The following is a 21,067-nucleotide window of genomic DNA, read 5'->3' as shown; positions in this document are numbered from 1 at the left end:
GCTTATGAGACCTGTGTTTGTTGCTTCCTATGATTCTGGAAGTTTTCATGTACTATGTCTTCAAATAAGTTGTCTGTCCCCTTCTCTTTTTCCCTTTAGGAATCCTTGTAACATGAATGCTACTATGCTTGATGTTGCAGAGTTCCCTTAACCCACTCTCATTTTTTATTACTCTTTTCTTTTTACTGTTTAATTTGGTTCCTTTCCATTACCCTGTCTTCCAGGATCATTGACCCACTATGCATCTTCTAATCTGCTGTTGATTTCTTCCAGTGTGTTTTTCATTTCAGACGTTGAATACTTAGGTTCTGACTGGTGGTTGTGTTTTCTATCTTTGTGGAAGTTTTCACTGAACTCATTAACTCTTTTCTCAAGTCCAATGAGTATCTTTATGACTCCTATTTTGAACTCTTTATCAGGCCTATTTTATCTTCATTTTATTTAGGTCTTTTTTATTTCTTTTTTTTTTTTAATTTATTTTCACTGTAACAGTATTCATTGTTTTTGCACCACATCCAGTGCTCCATGCAATACGTGCCCTCTCCAATACTCACCACCTGGTTCCTCCAACGTCCCACCCCCCCTCCCCTTCAAAACCCTCAGATTGTTTTTCAGAGTCCATAGTCTCTCATGATTCACCTCCCCTTCCAATTTCCCTCAACTCCCTTCTCCTCTCTAACTCCCCATGTCCTCCATGCTATTTGTTATGCTCCACAAATAAGTAAAACCGTATGATAATTGACTCTCTCCGCTTGACTTATTTCACTCAGCATAATCTCTTCCAGTCCTGTCCATGTTGCTACAAAAGTTGGGTATTCATCCTTTCTGAAGGAGGCATAATACTCCATAGTGTATATGGACCACATCTTCCTTATCCATTCATCCGTTGAAGGGCATCTTGGTTCTTTCCACAGTTTGGTGACTGTGGCCATTGCCGCTATAAACATTGGGGTACAGATGGCCCTTCTTTTCACTACATCTGTATCTTTGAGGTAAATATCCAGTAGTGCAATTGCAGGGTATTAGGGAAGCTCTATTTTTAATTTCTTGAGGAATCTCCACACTGTTCTCCAAAGAGGCTGCACCAACTTGCATTCCCACCAACAGTGTAAGAGGGTTCCCCTTTCTCTACATCCCCTCCGACGCATGTTGTTTCCTGTCTTGCTAATTTTGGCCATTCTAACTGGTGTAAGGCGATATCTCAATGTGGTTTTAATTTGAATCTCCCTGATGGCTAGTGATGATGAACATTTTTTCATGTGTCTGATAGCCATTTGTATGTCTTGATTGGAGAAGTGTCTGTTCATATCTTCTGCCCATTTTTTGATATGATTGTCTGTTTTGTGTGTGTTGAGTTTGAGGAGTTCTCTATAGATCCTGGATATCAACCTTTTGTCTGTACTGTCATTTGCAAATATCTTCTCTCATTTCGTGGGTTGCCTCTTTGTTTTGTTGACTGTGCAGAAGCTTTTGATTTTGATGAAGTCCCAAAAGTTCATTTTTGCTTTTGTTTCCTTTGCCTTTGGAGACATATCTTGAAAGAAGTTGCTGTGGCTGATATCGAAGTGGTTTCTACCTATATTCTCCTGTAGGATTCTGATGGATTCCTGTCTCACATTGAGGTCTTTTATCCATTTTAAGCTTATCTTTGTGTGTGGTGTAAGAGAATGGTCAAGTTTCATTCTTCTACATATAGCTGTCTAGTAAATTTATAGCTGAAGGACAGAATCATGTACACTATTTCAAGCTGAATGCTCAGCTTCTTGCAGGCGTTTCTTTAGTTCACCTCTGTTCTCCGGAAATAGCCTCATTGTCTACCATTACTACCTGGAACTGCATTACTTTGAACCTTAAATCTAAAACAAGCCCTTTCTGTCTCAATCCTCACCAAAAGTCCTTTACTTTTTTAGCATTACACTTCCCGAAGCTTATGTAGCACCACAGTTCCAAGCCTCTTCCCCTCCCCAGTTCTTGCCCAGTTGTTTCCTAGTGGAATTACCTTTAAATAGGAGTAGTAACTTGGTAGGGAGAAATAATATTTGAAGGTTGAGAGTGAGATAGAGAAACAGACAGTTGAGCCCCTTTGGGATAGAGCAACAGCTGCCTAATTTTCTAAGTGATTTACATCCTGGGACTCTGGGTCTAGGAACAGACTGTAGTAATGGTAGGAAGGTCTTTATGCAGAATTTTTAGGTGTACTCTATTGCATTAATCTGAGCCTAGATGAGCCATGTAAAGAACTCATATGATTTTGCTCATTGCTCTCAGTTTTTGGAAGTGATGCACTTTTACCCTGTTTCTTTCAGTAGAAATTGGGAGAAATAGAGGCCAAAATTGAAGCTTCTAGACAAATGCTTTATTAAACAAGGAGTCTCCTGTGGAAGATGATCATCTCAAAGTGCCTTTGAATTTTAATCCCTTTTACTCAAACACAATTTTTTTTTTCTAAATTTGGTGTTAGTTTTGAACCTGAGTACTATGCACAGCAGATTGTATTTTGAAAAGACGGTCAAAAAATATTTTGCATTTCACATGCATTTCTGCAATGTGACTTTGGTGATACTCCCTATCAACAATTGTAGTTAATTTCTCTACATTCTTGGCTGAGACTTATACCTCTGGGTAATATCTGGGTAAGTCTTATACCTTTTGAGTGATAAAGTATAGCAGAGTGGGTCTGACACTTTCCTGTCTTGTGTTTTGGAAAACTTTCTCTTGAGAAGCTCATTCTGGAAAGCTAGCTGCCATCTTAGAAAAAGCCCAAATTACCAAGAAGAAACATGTAAGGCGCTCCAAAGCAATAACCCCAGCTGACTTCCTAGGGGAAAACTAGAATCAATTCTTACCATGAGAGTGAGTCATCTGAAATACCAGCCAGCCAGTAGAACTTTGAGATCATGCATGTCCCACCAGCTGTGTGACTTCATTTAATGTGAACCCCATTGTAGAAACAACCCATGGAGCATAGTCAATCCACAGAACTGTGAGAGAAGATCATCCTTTTTTTTTAATCCCCTAAGGTTTGAGGTAATTTGTTAAGCAGTAAGAGATAATTAGAATGCTATCTTAAAAAGATTTTTTTTTTTTTAAGAAAGGAAGAATACTATCCTGAATGGAACCAGATCCTGTAAATCCTTATTTTGCTCTCCTAAAGCTGATCCAATAGTATTTTTTGGAAAACAGAGGGTGAGTCTAAATAATTTTAAGACTAAGGAAAGTTGAACTAATATTAATAATGGTCTGGGGTACCAGACTGTGGTGCCTGGGTGGCTCAGTCAGCTGGGTGTCTGCCTTAGCTCAGGTCATGATCCCAGGGTCTTGGAATCAAGCCCTAGATCGGTGGCCTGCTTATCCCTCTCCCACTCCCACTGCTTGGGCGCATGTGCACTCTCTCTCACTCTGTCAATTAAGAAAGTATCTTTTTAAAATTATAATGGTCTGAATAGTGTATAAAATTTGTGTGTACGTATGCGTATGTATTGGTTCCCATACTAGTTCACTAGGGCTGCTGTAAAACATTACTACAAAACTAGTTAGTGGCTTAAAACAAATTTATTTTACAGTTCTGGAGGCCCAAAGTCTGAAATCAAGGTCTATGTTGACAGGAACATACTTTCTCTAACACTTGTAGCAGAGAATCCTTCCTTGGCTTTTTCAGCTTCTGGTACCACTTAACATTCTTTGGCTTCCTTGGCTTGTGGCTACATCATTCCATTCTCTACCACTGTTTGCATGCTGCTTTCTTTTCTATGTGTGTATCTTATCTATATTGGGTGTCTCTTTCTATATAGATCTAGGTAAGGCAGGATTATCTTCTCATCTCAAGATCCTTAAATATATTTGCAAAGACCCTCTTCTCAAGTAAGGTGTCCTTCTCAGGTTCCAGGGATTTAATATGGTTATCTTTTGGGGGCCATATTTAGGCCAACCACAACTGGTATAGGAAGCAAGCCGTGCAAGGATGTCGCTATAGCCTTAAGTCCCTATAACCCTAACACATTTCTAAGGGAAGGTAGGGATGCCTGGGTGGCTCAATGGGTTAAGCTGCTGCCTTCAGTTTGCGTCATGATCCTGGGGTCCTGGGATTGAGTCCCGCGTCAGGCTCCTTGCTCTGTGGGGAGCCTGCTTCTCCGCCTCTGCCTGCCTCTCTGCCTGCTTGTGTGCTTTCTCTCTTTCTCTTTCTGACAAATAAATAAATAAAATATTTAAAAAACAAACAAACAAACACACAAACAAACCCTAAGGGAAGGTAAATAAAGCTCAAACTTACCAAGCAAGTGAATGAGTTCATTGCATAGGGTTTCAAAAACAGATGGTAGTTTATGCTGCAGTGTGAGTTCTTTTCCTAAATTTGATGACCAAGTGTGGGATACTTGATGTATTTGCCTTCTGTTCAGTTGTTATGATCACTGACACTACATACATTAATGTGATATAAATGTAAGCAGAATGAGTATTTGTAAATGGATTTAAATGAAGCTCAGTTAAGGGTTACGTGAATACTAACAAGGTTAGCTTCATCAAACAATTAGGGATAACTTTTGTTACACTCCTTTTAGGATTTTCCTGCAAACTGCTTTACACTGATCATATTTTAGTTGGTATTTAGCTGCTCTCTGGCTTAGTCATCCTCATTTATCCCCCCCTCATATAATTACCATAAATATATTGCTTATTTCCTTTATTTAAATTCTGATTATTTTCCTCTGCACCATCCCAGTGATATCCTGGTATTTAAAACATTTCAAGGTGTACCTGGGTGGCTCAGAGGGTTAAGCCTCTGCCTTTGGCTCAGGTCATGATCTCAGGGTCTTGAGATCAAGCCCCCCACATCGGGCTCTCGGCTCAGCAGGGAGCCTGCTTTCTCCTCTCTCTCTGCCTGCCTCTCTGCCTACTTGTGATCCCTGTCTATCAAATAAATAAATAAAATCTTTAAAAAAAAAAAATAAAACATTTCAAGCCTCTTATTCATGTTACATTCTCCAAAGGAGATCTCCTAGGAAAAACTCATAGCTCATATTCTCACACTAAGAAGCATAAGAACTAGTTAAGTAAAATGCCAACTAAATATGTCAGTAGTATTGGCAGGTGGTACCGGATGTCTGGTGGCAAATGCACTGAAACACCCAAGTCAGTTAATGTTGGAATTGCATTATCAGATGTTTATGACTTATAAGTGCAATCTATTGATTGAAATTCTGTAGTATCTGAGCCAAGATTAAACAGATAATTAAATTCCTCTGTTGAGCCATCCATATGACCCATTAAATACTTCTATTGGTCAAAGTTAATTTTGAAATAGAGAACATTTAAATATGCTAATTCTGTCTCTATTCATCTCAGTCTCTTTTATAGACACACACATACCCTGAGAAAGAAGCAATGGTCATGACATGATCTGCCAAAAGAAAAGGCAATACAGAAAATAAGAAATGTCAGAATTTTGAAATTATGCTTTTCTCTAGTTTTAGAAAATAAAGGCAAAAGAAAATGTAGACAATATTTATATTCCTCTCCTAGTCTAGGATACTGATGACTGGGGACTATATTCTGGGTCAAAACATAAGCAGTTTTTTTAAAAAAAAAAACAGTAATGCCATAAAGAAAACCATCACATGTCTTGGAGCATATGCAATGAGATGGGTGACATGTGTAGCTATGTGTAATACCAAAGGTGCCAGTACTGCATGCATAACTAGCTTTTTGAACAATCTGAACAAGACAGTTTTATTTCCACCAGTACTCCTTTCAGACATAATTTATGAGCTCTACCTTCCATGCTCCCTAATGAATTCTCATTCCCATTTTAGTGAGTACAATTCAATTTGAGGTCTTAAAAGCACCATCAATGAAAATCAAACTAAATTTATACACGGTCTCTAATTTTATAATTATAAACCAACAAATACCAGAAGAAGAGAGGTCAGTAACACCTTCTTACTATCCACTACATTTCTTCTCCCTACAACAAATTTTCTTAGGACCCCTCTTTTTTTTTTTTTAATTAACATATAATGTGTTATTTGCCCCAGGGGTACAGGTCTGTGAATCATCAGGCTTACACATTTCACAGCACTCACCATAGTACATGCCCTCCCCAATGTCCTAGGACCTCTCTTAATTAGAAAACTTTTATGTTAGTTTACCAGTGCCATGATGACACAATACCACAGCCTGAGTGGTGCAAATAACAAATTTATATTCTCATAGTGGTATAGGCCATCTATATGCCATTTTTGGGGGGAAAAAAATGTCCTTCTTGTTCCTCTGCCTATTTTTTAATTGGGTTGTTTGTTTTTATTGTTGATTTGTGTAAGTTCTTCATATATTTTAATTATTAACCCCTGATTAGATCTATCATTTTATTTTGGTATAGTCTCAATAGTTTCATACTTACAATCATTGAGCCTCTTTAGAAACAAGGCATTATGCTGATGTAGGGTTATAATAATATTTAAAACCTATTTTATTTACTACATTAGTGAGGGCTCTTTTGGTGGCCAGTGACAGAAACCCAATCCAAATTAAAAACTAGTGAGTATTTAAAACAAAACAAAACAAAAACAAAAGCTCCTAGCTCACGGATGTGAAATGTCATGTGACATGAGTATAGTTCCAGTTCATTAATATCGATCTCTCTTCATCTTTTTGTTCTTCATTTCTCTTTGTTAACTTTATTCATAGAGAGGTCTACCTCTGCTTTGGCTAAATGACCACCAGGAGTTTTAAACTTCCTATCTACCAACCTAGGACCTCAGTGAAATGAGAGTGCTGTTCCAAGACCTCTAAAGTCTTGGACTAACGTCTCAGGTCCACTATTTATTGGCTTTGATAAAATCGGTTTATGTCAAATGATTACCCTTGAATCATCACTGTGGCCAGAGAGAACCAATATGCTGATTTATCTAGTTCAGGTCTGCTCTTGGTACCAAGAGAAAACTAAGCTGCTCCCAAATGACCAAGAATGAAATAAGGGCCCAGTTTTTCTCCAGTTAAATAGATGTAATGGATAACCAGGATTACAAGTAACATTGGCCTGCAACATCTAATCTCGAGAAACCACAGAGCACACTAAAACATAAAGTCCATAAACAGTTCTTCCCTCCTTCTCTACCTCCTCCTTTCACTCCTTCCTTCCTCGCCCAGCCACCATCCATCCATGTATGTGTCTACACAGATCCTCATGATGATGTGATGGTAAATGTCTAACTAGCTTTCTAAGGAGAAAACAAAGACCCTGTTTTGTAGCGTTTGCCAAATTAGTCGTGTAAGTGTTCCTACAATAGCTGATTTCTCTACCCGTATGATGTCACTGAATCTGGAACTGGAAAGAGAAGCATGTTCACACTTGGCTCTTGTGATCCAGTGTTAACTGTTGAGAGTGCACCACTATAATAATTAAAGAATAGGTGGGAGAAGTTACTTTCATTTGAGGTTGTTAGAGGTGGTGTAATATAGTATGTGGCATATGATGTGACCTTTAAAAGAGCCATAGAATATTTACAAGTTCATTGGAGGTGTGGTAGAATAAAAAAAAAGAAACAGATTTACTTTTTTTTTTTAATTTTCAGCATAACAGTATTCATTATTTTTGTACCACACCCAGTGCTCCATGCAATCCGTGCCCTCTATAATACCCACCACCTGGTACCCCGACCTCCCACCCCCCCGCCGCTTCAAACCCCTCAGATTGTTTTTCAGAGTCTATAGTCTCTCATGTTCACCTCCCCTTCCAATTTCCCCCAACTCCCTTCTCCTCTGTAACTCCCCTTGTCCTCCTCTTACCTCAAAGAATCAGTTAGAAAAAGGAGCTATTAAAAGATACTTTTGTTCTTAAATGTTCAGGTTATATCAGTTAAAGCCCTGTAATACTTTGTTCTTAAATGTTCAGGTTATATCAGTTAAAGTCCCGTATCAAGGTAGCCTTTATGTAACATTTCATGGAGAGGAATGGTTGTATTGGGGAAAATGAATTTTTGATTCTGAGGGTCCCATTATTAGAATTTTGAAACCATTCCAATACTTGCTTCATTTTCTAAACTCATCTTGTTTTATTATTTCAACTCTGCTAATGTCAGACCTGATTCATGTGTAAATGTAACTACAGTCATTTCAATTAAAAAAATAGTCTTATTTCCTCAAGAGAAATGACCTGGGAGGAATAACATAAGATAAAATTTGCATAAAGAAGTAATAGAATTCCACCATCAGCTCTGACCTCTAAAGAGTTTGGAAGTCACCAATACTGTCCTTAAAACAAGAAATAGTTGAATAAACTGAAAAACAGCTTCTTTTCTTGGACCTCCATTAGAAAACTGATTAGAGGACAAACCATCACCCGAGAATCTGAAGAGAGATAGGAGTCTGGAAAGTAATAGCCAGTGTGTGCTTACGCAGAGCAAAAGCTGCTAGATCCATTAACTGGTAAGAACACTTAAGTGGCAATTTTAATGACTTGCTGAAGGTTGAATGTGGACCAGTGTGAGAATGAGAAACTCCTGGAGGTCACAGTTTAAGGGTGAACTGATGCTTTATGAGTTTATCTCCAGCATCCCTACCGTGTTCTCATAATAAATATCTGACAAACAGCAAACACTGTGAGATAAGCCCAAAGAGTTGTCTATACCAAAGCCCTATGTGGTAAAGGGAAAGGCTCCCAGAGTCTTATCAGAGCTGAGAGAAGTGCACTCCTTACCTTCCTGCATGTTCTAGCTTCTCTGTCTTAGCTAAGGGGGAAATAAAAACTGTATTACAGAATAGTAGTTGTGAAGGTCACATACTTGAGACATGGGACCACAAATAATATCATAGAATGTAGCACCTTCCCCCTAGTTTACCACTACATAAACAAAATATGTAACTACAGTGAATTACAGTTCAAAGAGCTTCAAGACAAAGACTTTATCTGATGAGATGTACTTAGGGAAACCCAAAGTGAAGAGGGGAGATAACACAAGGTCCCTAGGGGAATTTTAAGATTTTGGTACTTATAACTACAGCAAACATTAAATAGCACTGTTCCTAGCCAGATAATCACAAATCCTCACACTAAAGGCTTATTTAATTCAGTACCCATTACCTCATATAAAATGTCCGGCTTTCAACAAAGAATTTACCTGGCATTCCAACAGACAAGGAAAAAGCACAAGAGACAAGGAAATCATAAAAATCAGACTCTGATAAGACATAGGTGTTAGAATTCTCAGAAAGGTATTTAAAATGTTTTAAATCCAGCATAGCTAATATACAATGTCATATGAATTTCAGATATACAATATAGTGACTAATTAATTCCATACATCATCCTGTTTTCTGACTCAAAATTATTCCAGTGGCTAAAAGAAATAAAACATTCTTTTAATTTTAAGAATTAGCATCTTTAAAAAAATCTGTTTTCGGGGCGCCTGGGTGGCTCAGTAGGTTAAAGCCTCTGCCTTTGGCTCAGGTCATGATCCCAGGGTCCTGGGATCAAGCCCCATGTCGGGCTCTCTGCTCCGCAGGGAGCCTGCTTCCTCCCCTCTCTCTCTCTGCCTGCCTCTCTGCCTACTTGTGATTTCTCTCTCTCTGTCAAATAAATAAAATCTTTAAAAAAAAATCTGTTTTCATCATAAGTGTAATATTTAATCCCTACCACCTATTTCCCCCCATCTAACCTCCCAACCGCTCCCCTCCCCCACCTACCTCCCCACTGGTAACCATCTGTTCTCCATAGTTAAGAGTCCGTTTCCTGGAAAGGGGAACCCTCCTACACTGTTGGTGGGAATGCAAGCTGGTGCAACCACTCTGGAAAACAGCATGGAGGTTCCTCAAAATGTTGAAAATAGAACTGCCCTATGACCCAGCAATTGCACTACTGGGCATTTACCCTAAAGATACAAATTTAGTGATCCAAAGGGGCACATGCACCCGAATGTTTATAGCAGCAATGTCCACAATAGCCAAACTATGGAAAGAACCTAGATGTCCATCAACAGATGAATGGATCAAGAAGATGTGGTATATATACACAATGGAATACTATGCAGCCATCAAAAGAAATGAAATCTTGCCATTTGCGACAACATGGATGGAACTAGAGCGTATCATGCTTAGCGAAATAAGTCAAGCAGAGAAAGATAACTATCATATGATCTCCCTGATATGACGAAGTGGTGAAGCAACATGGGGGCCTAAGTGGGTAGGAGAAGAATCAATGAAACAAGATGGGATTGGGAAGGAGACAAACCATAAGTGACTCTTAATCTCACAAAACAAACTGAGGGTTGCTGGGGGGAGGGGGGTTGGGAGAAGTGGGGTGGGGTTATGGACATTGGGGAGGGGAGGGTATGTGCTTTGGTGAGTGCTGTGAAGTGTGTAAACCTGGCGATTCACAGACCTGTACCCCTGGGGATAAAAATATATGTTTATAAAAAATAAAAAATTTTTTTAAAAAAAAGAGTCCGTTTCCTGGTTTGTCTCTCTTTTTCCCTTTGTTCATTTGTTCTCTATCTTAAATTCTACATATGAGTGAAATCAGATGTGACATTTGTCTTTCTCTGACTGACTTATTTCAATTAACTTAGGACTCTCTAGCTCCATCCATGTCGTTGCAAATGGCATTTTTTTTTATGGCCAAGTTATACAAACACAGACACAGACACACACACACACACATACACATACATACATATATCCCACATCTTTATCCATTCATCAGTCAATGACCAGTTGGGCTGTTTCCATCTTTCACCTCCTAGGTATTTTATTCTTTTTGGTACAGTTGTAAATAATATGGCTTTGTTAATTTTTCTTTGTGCTGCTTCATTGTTACTGTATAGAAATGCAACAGATTTCAGTACATTGATTTTGTATCCTGTGACCTTACTGAATTCATTAATCAATTCTAGTGTGTTTTGGTGGAGTCATCTGAATGTTCTATATATAGTATTACGTCATCTGCAAATAGAGTTGTATTTTATCCTTACCAGTTTGGATGCCTTTTATTCCTTTTTCTTGTCTGATGGGTGTGGCTAGAACTTCCAGTACTATGATTAAATAAAAGCAGAGAGACTGGACATCCTTGTCTTATTCTTGACCTTAGGGGAAAAGCTCTGTTCTTCCCCGTTGAGGGTGGGTTTTATATAAGACCTGTATTATATTGAGGTATGTTCCTTCTGAATCTACTTAGATAAGCGTTTTTACCATGAATGGATGTTGTACTTGTTGAAATGCTTTTTCTATATCTATTGAAATAATCATATGATTTTTATCCTTTTTCATATTGATGTGATGAATTACATTGATTTTGTGAATATTGAACCACCCTTGCATCCTTGTTTAATAGTATGCTATTTAATCTCCATTTATTTGTGGTCTTTCCATATTTTTTCTTGTGGTTGATTTCCAGTGTCATAGCATTATGGTAAAAAAAAAAAAATCCATGGTAGGATGTTGATTTTTTTTAATTTGTTGAGACCAGTTTTGTAACCAAATAGGTGATCTATTCTGGAGAATGTTCCATGTGCATTGAAAAGAATGGGAATTCTGCTGTTGTAGGAAAGAATGTTCTGAATATATCTGCCAAATCCAGTGTGTCTTTCAAAGCCATTTTTCCTTGTTGATGTTCTGTTTGGATGATCTGTCCATCTGTCCAAAGTGGGGTATTAAAGTCCCCTACAGTTATCGTATTACTATCGATTACTCCCTTTATGCTTCTTATCAGCTGCTTTATGTACTTGGGTGCTCCTGTGTGTGCATAAATATTTACAATCATTATATCTTGTTACTGGATTGTTTCCCTTGTTTTTATATGGTGTCATTCTTTGTCTGTTGTCACAGTCTTTGTTTTAAGGTTTATTTTTCCCAATACAAGTATTACTACCCTGGCTTTCTTTTCACTTCCATTTGAATGATAAATGCTTCTCCATCCCTTCACTTTGCATCTGTCTGTGTCTTTAGGTCTGAAATGAATCTTTTGTAGGCAGCATTTAGATAGATCTTGCATTTTTAAATTCCATTCTGTCACCTTACATCTTTTGATTGGAGCTTATAGTCAATTTATATTCAAAGTAATTACTAATAGCTATGTATTTACTGCCATTGTTGAATTTATTGCATTCCTTGCTCTCTTCTCTCATGGTTTGCTGGCTTTCTTTAATGATATACTTGGATTCCTTTCTCCTTTCTCTTTATTTTTTGCGTATCTATTACTGGTTTTTGATTTGTGGTTACCATTCAGTTTGTATGTAATATCTTCTGCATATAGGAGTCTATATTAAAGTTTATAGTTGCATGATATGATGAGCACTAGGTGTTTTACGCAATTAATGAATCATTGAACACTACACCAAAAATAAATGATGTACTCTATGTTGGCTAATTGAATTAAAAAAAAAAGTTGATGGTCACTTAAGCTTGAACCAATTCTTTACTCATCTCTTCCCCATGTTTTAGGTATATAGTATCGTACTTCACATCCTTTTATTTTGTGAGTCCCTTGACAGATTTTTTTTTACAGATACACTTTTTACAGGTTCAGTTTTTTACTGCTTTTGTGCTTCCTACTTTTCTTATTCTTACTTATGGTCTTTTCTTTCCACTCAGAGTGTCCCCTTTAGGAATTCTTATAGGGTTTGTTTAGTGGTGCTGAATTCCTTTAACTTCTGACTGATTGTGAACTTTATAATCTCTCTTTTTCTAAAGGATAGCCTTATTGAGTAGAGTATTATTGTTTACATGTATTTTTCTTTAAGCATTTTGCACATAACATGCCACTCCCTTCTGGTGTACAAAGTTTGAGCTAAAAAATCTACTTATAACCTTATGGGGCTTCCCATCTATGTAACTATCTCCTTTGCTCTTGCTGCTTTTAAATTCTGTCTTGATTACTAAATTTGCCATTTGAATTAGTAGGTGTCTTGGCCTGAACCTCCTTGCATTGATTATTTGTTGGGGGATTTCTGACTCCTGGATCTGAACTTTCGTTTTCTTACCCTGATTGAGGAAGTTTTCAGTGATTATTCCTGCACATAATTTTTCTTCCTCCTTTTATTTCTGTTCTTCTTCTGGTGTCCTTAATGTGAATGTTACTATGCTGGTAAAGTCATTGGCTTCCTAAGTCTATTCTCATTTTGCAGAGTTTTTTTCTTTTTGTTTTTGTTTTCTCTCTCTCTCCTGTTAAACTTGATTATATTATTCTGTCCTTCAGGTCATTGATTTGTTCTACTTTTGCTAGTTTACTTTTTCCACCTACTGTATTTTTCATTTCATTTATTGTGTTCACCTGTGACTGCTTTTTTTTTTTTTTTCTTTTTATCTCTTTGTTAAGGGTCTCACTGATGTCATCCACTCTGGTGAGTATCCTTATGACCATTACTTTAAATTCTTGATGAAGCATATTACTTATTTCTGTTTCACTAAAGTCTCTTGCTTTGGTTTTTTCCTGTTCTTTCAGTTGGAACATATTCCTCTGTCTCCTCCTTTTGTTTAACTTATTGTGCCTGTTTCTGTGTGTTAACTCAGCTACATCTGCTTTGAAAGTAGTGGAGTAATGAAGATGATGTTCTATAGTGCCATGCAGTGCAGTGTCTCCTATTTACTGGAATCTGGCATTTCAGGGGTATCTCCTATGCATGTTGCTTGTACCTTGCTATTGTGGCTGAGTCCCTTTTTCTTCAATCCAGTCATGTGCAATCATTATCTTAAACAAATGAAGACTGAAGAACAGAAATAAATACCTTTGATGGGATCATTAGTATACTGGAAATGGCCATAGGAAAAAGTAGTATGGAAGTGTTGAATCACTATATAGTACATTAGAAACTAATATTACACTGTAAACTAACTGAAATTTATTTATTTATTTATTTATTAAGATTTTATTTATTTATTTGTCAGAGAGAGAGAGCGAGAGAGTGAGCACAGGCAGAGAGGCAGGCAGAGGCAGAGGGAGAAACAGGCTCCCTGCCGAGCAAGGAGCCTGATGTGGGACTCGATCCCAGGATACTGGGATCATGACCTGACCCGAAGGCAGCCGCCTAACCAACTGAGCCACCCAGGCATCCCTATTTATTTATTTTTAAAGATTGTATTTATTTATTTGACAGAGAGAGAGATCACAAGTAGGCAGAGAGGCAGGCAGAGAAAGAGGGGGAAGCAGGCTTCCTGCTGAGCAGAGAGCCCGATGTGGGGCTTGATCCCAGGACCCTGGGATCATGACCTGAGCCAAAGGCAGAGGCTTTAACCCACTGAGCACCCAGGTGCCCCCTAACTGAAATTTAAATAGAAACTTGAAAAAGAAAAAAGGAAAAAATAGAATCAGTATGCTTAAAGATAGGTCAAGAAGCAATATACTCAGAGCTAGGTCTAAGCAATGGATAATTCAGCTTTTATTGAGAACTGATGAAGGTAACACATCACTACCTAGTAATTTCTAGGGAAGAACCATTATCACTTCTAAACAAAAGTGATAGTGCAATGGAGTGAGTGAAGTTAAATTGGGCACTTACATGCAATCATTACATAATCTCTGAGGTTTATATTAGGCATTAATAATTTTATGTAAATAACATTGCTACATTATCTCCTTTGGAGTATATTTGAATTGAAAACTTTATGTAACTGTGGATTTAAAGTGTTGACTCAATTGAAGGAAGTAACAGACTCTAGGGAGTAAATGGAAGATGGTGGGCATTCTTATTAACTCTAGAATTACATCTCTGCCCCTACTCCTAAGGCTGTCTAGCTGGGAATGTCAGGTGCACACTGCTCTCTAGACACAGAACTGAGATTGGAAAATAGCAGTATCAGGAACGTAAGCACTAGGGGAGTGCACAAGATAAGGGGCAGGCTGAGCCTTGGGGACTGAGCCAGGCCTCCTGTGGTATCAAGGCAACTTCATTAAGTTTTACATCCCATGGTAGGAAAGAACCTGGAGAGGGTTTCAGGAAGATTATCAGTGTAAGTTCAGGGTTAAAAAAATAAAATCCTATGTGAAAAGGTTACACAAATTTGGAATTGTTCAAGCTGAAAAAATAGATGGCAATAAATATTTTTAACATCATTAAGTAAAAAAGAAAATGATGACCGCTGGTTGTTTTCCAGATGACAAAATTCAGAAAAAGGTTTCAGAATATAATGGAACAGATTGAGTATACATTGTTACACATCTAAATGGGCTGCCAGAGAATTGTGGAAACAGAAGCAATTCTTATTAGCTCTGGGTGATTTCATCTTTTACTAAAGGCCAGAGGATATATAAACTAGATCCCAGTCCTTGATTAGAAGATGTGTCCTGGCCTGCATTCTGTTAATAGTTTGCTTTTATTTCATCAAAAAATTTGCCAACTATTTTGTTCATCTATCAAATGCAAATAGAATAAAACCTCTTTCCAAAACCATTCACTTCAGTATTATTTTCATAAAGAAGTTCGTCTGTCAAAGAGTATGTCAATACTGACAAATCAGGAGTACTACATTATAAGAGGTTCTTACCTCTTAAGCATTTTCATGGCACACAACTAAAGGATGATGATACTGTGTTCCTGCTCTGGAAACATCCTACTGATTGCTGCCAAGTTCTTTGAAAAGAGAAAATGTTTTTTCCCTAGACAACCAGTCCCTATTTCACAACATTTAGCTAGCTGACTTTCTAGACAAGTTTCAACCATAATATCTCCTTAGTGTGTTCAGAAGACCAACAAGCATTTATCCAGTAACTGTTGAGGATAACTGTTTCTTGCACAAGAAGAAGAGGAAGAGGAGGAAGGTTATAGACCCACTCAGGTTTCACTTAGTGACTTTGTCTCTTAAGAAATGTGATGAGCACTGGGTGTTATACTTAGCTAATGAATCACTGAACACTGCATCAAGGACTAATTATATACTAAGCAATGGCTAACTGAACATAATAAAAAAAATAAAAATAAGGGGTGCGTGGGTGGCTCAGTGAGTTAAGCCTCTGCCTTCGGCTCAGGTCATGGTCTCAGGGTCCTGAGGTTGAGCCCAGCATCGGGCCCTCTGCTCAGCAGGGAGCCTGCTTCCTTTCCTCTCACTCTGCCTGCTGCTCTGCCTGCTTGTGATCTCTCTCTGTGTTAAGTAAATAGAATCTTTAAAAAATAATAAATAAAATAAAATCTTAAAAAATTAAAAAAAAAGAAATTTCTCATCTTGTTTTTTGTCAGTCTTCTAAAATTGTTGAAATTGGAAGGCCCATTTCAGTTAATAAGTAATATCTATTCATATAGAATCCAAGTGTTTTTCAAACATGAGTGTTATTAACCTCAAATCAATACATGTTTTATAAATTCATCTTAAGACTCTTAGCCAGATTTTTTTAAATCACAAATTCTGATAAAATGGACAATTGTGCAAGTTTTACAAATCTTATACTTGGCTCAAAAAAATCTATTCAACTCTTATCCTTCCACAGTAATGAGAATAATATATCAAAAGGACAGTAAAGGTGAAAGAAAGTCATTAAACTTCAACATGAAGCAAAAGATAAGATTTATGAAATATTCATAAACACTACAAGGAGCATTGACTGGGAACAAATGATGATGAGAGGCAATAACTGAAAAAAATGTAGAAATAATTTAGGAGAGTTTAATTGAATATTTTTCTCCATTGCTATCTATAATTACATAGTGGCAAGTAAAGGATATTAACAGTAAATCTGGTTTTATTTACCATATTCTTTTGTTAGTCACCATACAGTATGTCCTTGGTTTTCGATATACTGTTCCAAGATTGATTGTTTACATATAACATGCAGTGCTCCATGTGATAGATGCCCTCATTAATACCCATCAACAGGCCAACCCATCCCTCCACCCCTCTAAAACCTTCAGTTTATTGCTGGGAGTCCACAGTCTCTTATGATACATCTCCCCTTCTGGTTTCCCCCACTTCTTTTTTCCCTTCTTTCTCCTAATGTCCTCCATGCTATTCCTTATGTTCTACAAGTAGGTGAAACCACATGATGGTCTTTCTCTGCTTGACTTACTTGACTCAGCATAATCTCCTCCAGTCTCATCCATGTTGATGCAAAAGTTGGGTATTCATCATTTCTGATGGCTGGGAATATTCCATTGTATATGTGGATCACATCCTCTTTATCTGTTTATTTGTTGAAGGGCATCTTGGCTCTTTCCACAGTCGGCAATCATTCCAGCTGCCTTGTTCCTGGTGATCAGAGATGGTTGGTGGACCTTCCTACTAATAGTTATTTGACTAAAGCTCAGTTACATTTACTCTCCGTTAAAGGATTCCAAGCCTACAAATATCGGAGTCCTAGCTATAATGCAGCACCCCCTATTCCTAAAGGCAAACCAGCACAGATGTGGTCAGATGAGGGAATTCGCCCTTTATGGAAGGATTGTAGAGCAGCTCACCCCAGTATGGTTATTAATGATTCCTATGGAATTGTATGGGACTGGTCCCCTAAGGGGATGGCAGTCACCAATTGCACTGGGGAACCCTGCTCCCCTCATCGAAAGTTAAAATGGCAAGTTTTTGATGATCCCATTGTGCCGCGAACCTTAGTTTCAGGAGATGCACCTCTGGTATGGCTTGGGCAAGGACTTTCTATGCCATCTCCTTTTGTTGTTTATCATAAAAGACAAAAGAATTTATGGAAGGTTACTACTGCTTTAAGTCACGTAAGAGTTTGGAATGGCTCTTACATTCATCAGTCCAATAATTATACATTTTCTTTTTTCCTCATGGATGAAGAATGGATAAGAGCTTGTGTTAGAGATCCCTATGTTTTTGTTATTGGCAAAATGACTTTTATTCATAATAATAGAGAAATAGACTGTCTAAACTGTAAGATGTTCACCTGTGTAGATAGGAATGTTTATAGAGACAATTCTATCATTCTTTTACCTAGAAGAAGAATAGGCATTTGGCTGCCGGTGAAACACCACCGTGTCTGGGAAAGTTCTCCCGACGTACATATACTTCTAACAGTATTGAAGAACTGGGTTCATAGAACAAAAAGATTTGTTGGATTACTTATAACAGCTATTCTAGGAATTATAGCCATTACTGCTACAGCTACCACTGCAGGAATGGCCTTGCATCAAACTGTACAGACTACACAATTTGTACAGAAATGGCACGAGAACGCTAGCAAGGCCTGGAGTCAACAAACGTTCATAGATCAAAAATTAGATGAACGTGTCTCTGATTTAGAAACAGCCATGATATATATAGGAGATGATCTTCAGAATATAAAGCTTAGACTTCATATTTTATGTGATTGGAATGTTTCTTCTTTCTGTGTTACTCCCCACGCCTATAATGAATCAGAAGTATCTTGGAGCAAAATTCGCCGACACATTACTAACCATTATGGTGATAATCTAACCTTAGATATTAAACAACTTCAAGATACGATCCTAAGTATTACTCACTCATCACTACAATCTGTTCCAGGAGTGAGTTTTACTCAAAGAATTAATGATATTCTGTCTGATTTAAACCCTTCTACTTGGATCACACGAACTGGTCTCGGTGTTATAAGTGGATTGATTATTCTTCTTATTGCTGTAATCTTTTTATGCTTAGTCCTCAGAAGCACGCGAAAATCCCTCCAACGACTGAAAAATCAAGAAGCTGCAAAATCAACTTTTCTACTTCTTCACAAAAAAAAGGGGGGGAGATGCCGCTGCCCCTCGGAACAATTTGTTACTTAAACTGTAACCCCTGGAGGATTTTACTAGTTGCCAAGCACATTTAGATATGGCCTTAAGAAACACTGATACTGACAACAGGTCTTTGGGGAGAAGGACGATGTACGACCGTGAAGCTGGGCAGCTGGGGATGCCCGGCTCGCTCAGGGTGGAATGCCGCCCCTTCACAGAAGCTGGGCAGCTGGGGATGCCTGGCTCACTCAGGACAGAACGCCGCCCCTTCACCGAAGCCGGGCAGCCGGGAACGCCTGGCCCGCCGAGGGCGGAACGCCGCCTGCTTCAGGGAAGCCAAGCACCCGGGATCACCCGGTCAGCTCAGGGTGGAACGAAAACCGCCTGCTTCCCTTTTTCGTGATCGCTCCTTTCTCTTCCCAGAAGTGCTCGTTGTTAGTTAGATGAGTCCTTTGAATGTGCTTGGTTAACTATAAACATTACCCTCCTCCTTGCTGACCTGCAAGACATGACTAACGTGCGACCTCCATCAATCCTTCTGTTGGCTATTGTTTTCTATCTAATAAAAGTAAGACTGGGGGGTTGCTCGTGGCAGCAGTCCTTTTCGACTGTTGTCCCCTGCTCCCAGTCTTTTGCAGCTGACTTGTTTGTGCCTAATTCTTCTCTCGTCGCGGTCGCCGACTGGAAGCGGCAAGCTATGAACATTGGGATACATATGGCCCTTCTTTTCACTATATCTGTATCTTTGGGGTAAATACCCAGTAGTGCAATTGCCAGGTCATAGGGTAGTTCTATTTTTAATTTTTTGAGGAACCTCCACACTGTGTTCCAAAGAGGCTACACCAACTTGCATTCCCATCAACAGTGTAAGAGGGTTCCCCTTTCTCCACATCCTCTCCAACATTTGTTGTTTCTTGCCTTGTTAATTTTGGCTGTTTTAACTGGTGTAAAGTGGTATCTCAATGTGGTTTTGATTTGACTTTCCCTGATGGCTGATGATGATGAATATTTTTCATGTGTCCATTAGCCATTTGTATGCCTTCTTTAGAGAAGTGTCTGTTCATGTCTTCTGCTCATTTTTTGACTTGATTATTTGTTCTTTGGGTGTTGAGTTTGAGAATTTCTTTATAGATCTTGGATATCAGCCCTTTGTCTATAGTGTCATTTCCAAATATCTTCTCCCATTCCATGGGTTGCCTCTTTGTTTTGTTTACTGTTTCCTTTGCTGTGCAGAAGATTTTGACCTTGATGAAGTCCCAAAACTTCATTTTTGCTTTTGTTTCCTTTGTCTTTGGAGACATGTCTTGAAAGAAGTTTCTGTGGCCGATGTCAAAGAGGTTACTGAAGATTTCTATCTCAAATTGAGGTCTTTCATCCATTTTGAGTTTCTCTTTGGATATGGTGTAAAAGAATGGTCGATTTTCATTCTTCTATACATAGCTGTTCAATTTTCCCAACAGCATTTATTGAAGAGACTCTTTTTTCCATTGGATATTTTTTCCTGCTTTGTCGAAGATTATTTGATCTTAGAGTTGAGAGTCCATATCTGGGCTCTTTGCTCTGTTCCTTTGGTCTGTGCGTCTGTTTCTGTGCCAGTGCTATGCTGTCTTGGTGACCACAGCTTTGTAGTATATCTTAAAATCAGGCAACGTGATGCCCCCAGCTGTTTTTCTTTATCAACATTTCCTTGGTGATTCAGGGTCTTTTCTGGTTCCATACAAATTTTAGGATTGTTTGTTCCAGCACTTTGAAAAATGCCGATGGTGTTTTGATTGGGATGGCATTGAAAATACAGATGGCTCTAGGTAACATAGACATTTTTATGTGTGTGTGTGTGTGTGTTCCAAAATCCATTGTTTATGCACCACACCCAGTGCTCCATGCAATACGTGCCTCTTTTTTTTTAATTTATTTTTTATTTTCAGCATAACAGTATTCATCATTTTTGCACCACACCCAGTGCTCCATGCAATCCGTGCCCTCTATAATACCCACCACCTGGTACCCCGACCTCCCACCGCCCCCACCACTTCAAAACCCTCAGATTGTTTTTCAGAGTCTATGGTCGCCAAACTGTGGAAAGAACCAAGATGCCCTTCAACGGACAAATGGATAAGGAAGATGTGGTCGATATACACTATGGAGTATTATGCCTCCATCAGAAAGGACGAATACCCAACTTTTGTAGCAACATGGACAGGACCGGAAGAGATTATGCTGAGTGAAATAAGTCAAGCAGAGAGAGTCAATTATCATATGGTTTCACTTATTTGTGGAGCATAACAAATAGCATGGAGGACATGGGGAGATAGAGAGGAGAAGGGAGTTGGGGGAAATTGGAAGGGGAGGTGAACCATGAGAGATCTGTACCCCAATACGTGCCTCTTAATACCCACCACCAGGCTCACCCAATCTCCATCCCCCTCCCCTCCAAAACCTTC

At 38.5% G+C, this 21,067-nt stretch overlaps 1 protein-coding gene across 1 annotated transcript in view; it reads left to right on the top strand.

Moving 5' to 3' along the window:
• Nucleotides 1-18,585, top strand: part of LOC116587206 (endogenous retrovirus group K member 13-1 Env polyprotein-like) — a 43,759-nt gene extending 25,174 nt beyond the window's left edge. The window contains exons 2-4 of the mRNA XM_032337917.1: nt 13,501-13,619; nt 17,137-18,419; nt 18,550-18,585. Of these exons, the coding sequence (XP_032193808.1) occupies nt 13,501-13,619; nt 17,137-18,419; nt 18,550-18,585 (1,438 nt within the window). The remainder of the gene's footprint in view (nt 1-13,500; nt 13,620-17,136; nt 18,420-18,549) is intronic.
• Nucleotides 18,586-21,067: the final 2,482 nt, after the last annotated feature.

This window comes from Mustela erminea, chromosome 3 (genome assembly GCF_009829155.1).
Source record: "Mustela erminea isolate mMusErm1 chromosome 3, mMusErm1.Pri, whole genome shotgun sequence".
Taxonomy (NCBI): domain Eukaryota; kingdom Metazoa; phylum Chordata; class Mammalia; order Carnivora; family Mustelidae; genus Mustela; species Mustela erminea.
This window is presented reverse-complemented; position numbering and strand designations above follow the sequence as displayed.